Source organism: Pteropus vampyrus, unplaced genomic scaffold (assembly GCF_000151845.1).
Source record: "Pteropus vampyrus isolate Shadow unplaced genomic scaffold, Pvam_2.0 Scaffold11, whole genome shotgun sequence".
Lineage (NCBI taxonomy): Eukaryota > Metazoa > Chordata > Mammalia > Chiroptera > Pteropodidae > Pteropus > Pteropus vampyrus.
In genome coordinates this window covers 4,221,796-4,224,275 of record NW_011888792.1, presented here as the reverse complement: position 1 = coordinate 4,224,275, position 2,480 = coordinate 4,221,796, and the positions used below count along the sequence as shown (strand labels likewise).

Below are 2,480 nucleotides of genomic sequence, written 5' to 3'. Positions count from 1 at the left end.
AAAAGTTGACAACTTTGCTTCCAGGAGGAGATGCTATTTAAAGGAAGATGATAAAAGAAAGAGGAAATAGAGATTTTTCTAGTATTTTGCCCCTGTTTTTTCTTGGTGGGGGGAGGAGTAATTTAATGATTAAATTGCTTTACGCACTTCAGAAATACCTTTTGATACATTATAGTGCCTCTGAAGGCACATTAAGCATCTGAAATTAAAAAAAAAATGTTCATATTGTCTTATATTGTCTACACCACTATTTCTAATCTTTTGTTAGAAATTATTAGGAAACATTTGTTGGGCATTATAGTCTTCCAGCAGGTGTGTGGCCTTTGCAGAGGTACAAAGAACAGTGTAGGACAGGCACTACATTTGTAAAGCTCACAGCCTGACTAGGTGAAAGCGTGAAAGGCATGTAAATAGACAATTCCTAATTAATATAGTTTAAGACTGTGAGAAGGTTAAAAAAAACAGAATCGTGGGAATAAAGCTAGAGGGGAGTGTATTGGAATACATAATAGGAAGAGAAAGTAACGGGGAGCAGTTTGTGTCCTCCCTTCGCTAGCTCCCACAAAACCCAGCATGGTGTTGTGCTTAGAGGGGAAGATTTGTAAATACCAATGACTGATATTTGACTGAATTAGTCATTTTTTTTTTCACTTCAAATCATATTTGTTATCTGCTGTCCAAAATTAGCATGGAAATTATAATTTGTTGAATGTTTTATATTTCATATGACTTTGCATCAGGTACAATAATGATATATCAAAAGTAAGTCTCTTTAGTCATCCTAACTTTAGAAACCCTTGAATGAGATTAGGAAGTGATCATCATTTACATTTATTATACTTTCCATGTAATGAGCTTTAGCTATTAACTCTAATTTGCTTCTCATCGCATTCATCAAACGCGAACTATTTAGAAACTAAAACATCTCTGTCGGTTAGCATTTTAATGAATTAAGATGAAATGAGACAGTGTTAATTGGCAGTTGTTGCTGCAGGGGAGGTTTCTAGATCTTGTAAGTGATACCAATTCATCCCTCTATCAAGGTTAATTTGTTTGATTTAATTCTAAGGATACACTGAATATTTTCTCACACTATTCATATTTATTTTCAGATTGAACAGTGGTTTAGTTTTGCAGGTTTTTCATTTGGATTCTCAGTGTCATTTGTACTTGATTTAATTTGATTGTTAAAAATTTTTTCATTTTAAGCAGCATTTGTATTACTGACTCAAGATATACACACACATAACATAATAGCATTACTTAGACTTTCTTTTATTTGTAATGCCTAAAATCTTCCATTACTAATCATTTTTTCATCAATGACTCTCTTCCTCTGTCCTTTCCTTTTTTTTCAGACATAAATGAATGTGAAGCTGAGCCTTGCAAAAATGGTGGAATATGTACAGACCTTGTCGCAAACTATTCCTGTGAGTGCCCAGGTGAATTCATGGGAAGAAATTGTCAATACAGTAAGTGTTTGTATACATGTATGTGTATGTGTGTATGTAACTTTTTTTGCATAGCTTCTATTTATTATGGAATCTGGGCTGAAATCAGTGTAATTTCCTTCCAGAGCTTATAATTTATTGAAATGGCACATTTCATATATGTTGTTTTAATGTCATTAATGTACATATGTTCTCCAAGGTAGATCTCAGTGCATGATAGGCACAAGAGTGGTCATCCAGTGGTCTGAAAGTAAAATAATGTCTCCTCAGAGACCCATGTGCATCTCTCTCCTGAATCCCATTTTGGCTTTTTAGTATGTGTATGACCTAAATTTTCACCAATGGTCACTCTGGCCCAGACAATACATTCAGCACACCCTAACCAGATAGCCTCTATCACAAATAAAAAGTAGAGGCAAAGGAGGATTCATTTTGAATCACCATTAATAAGAATTTTACACATAATTTGTCTTCTTGGAGGTAAAGGAGGATTCATGTTGAATTACCATTAATAAGAATTTTACACACAATTTGTCTTCTTGGAAGCCTAAGACATTCTTGATATTATGGGTCAAATGATAGGACAATAATGTAATAATATACCTGAAGTATTTACATAGAAGCACAAAGCACCCCTCTTTCCCCAAAACAAACAAAGAAAACACCAGAGAAGGGTAGTAACAGTATTACAGTCCATGGGATGAGACCAGAATTGGGCACAAATACCTGCTAATGAGAACAATAACGATATAGCATAACTGTTGAGCATTTACAGAAACATAGTGCTACTGCTTCGACGTGCTACTATTAGAGCATCACAACATGATGGCAATTCAGAAGGCAGATGCAGATGAGAATTCACATGCAGAGACTGAGACAGGCTAGGCTAAGTGGTTTGCCGAAGCTTTCACAGTCAGTAACAGAAGCAGGGCTAGATGGGCTCTAGAATCAGGTTTTGTGATTCCCAGTTCAGATTACTTTTCTCTAAATAGAGATATCTCTTTGAATAGAGGTGAATAAGATAAACAT

The 2,480-nt window shown here is 34.9% G+C and overlaps 1 protein-coding gene across 2 annotated transcripts in view; it reads left to right on the top strand.

The window, feature by feature from the left end:
* The window catches only part of EDIL3 (EGF like repeats and discoidin domains 3), a 386,832-nt gene that overhangs the window by 233,369 nt on the left and 150,983 nt on the right, over positions 1-2,480 (top strand). For both annotated transcript variants that reach the window (XM_011377761.2, XM_011377772.1), the window contains one exon: positions 1,359-1,472. In XM_011377761.2, coding sequence (XP_011376063.1) covers positions 1,359-1,472 — 114 coding nt within the window. The remainder of the gene's footprint in view (positions 1-1,358; positions 1,473-2,480) is intronic.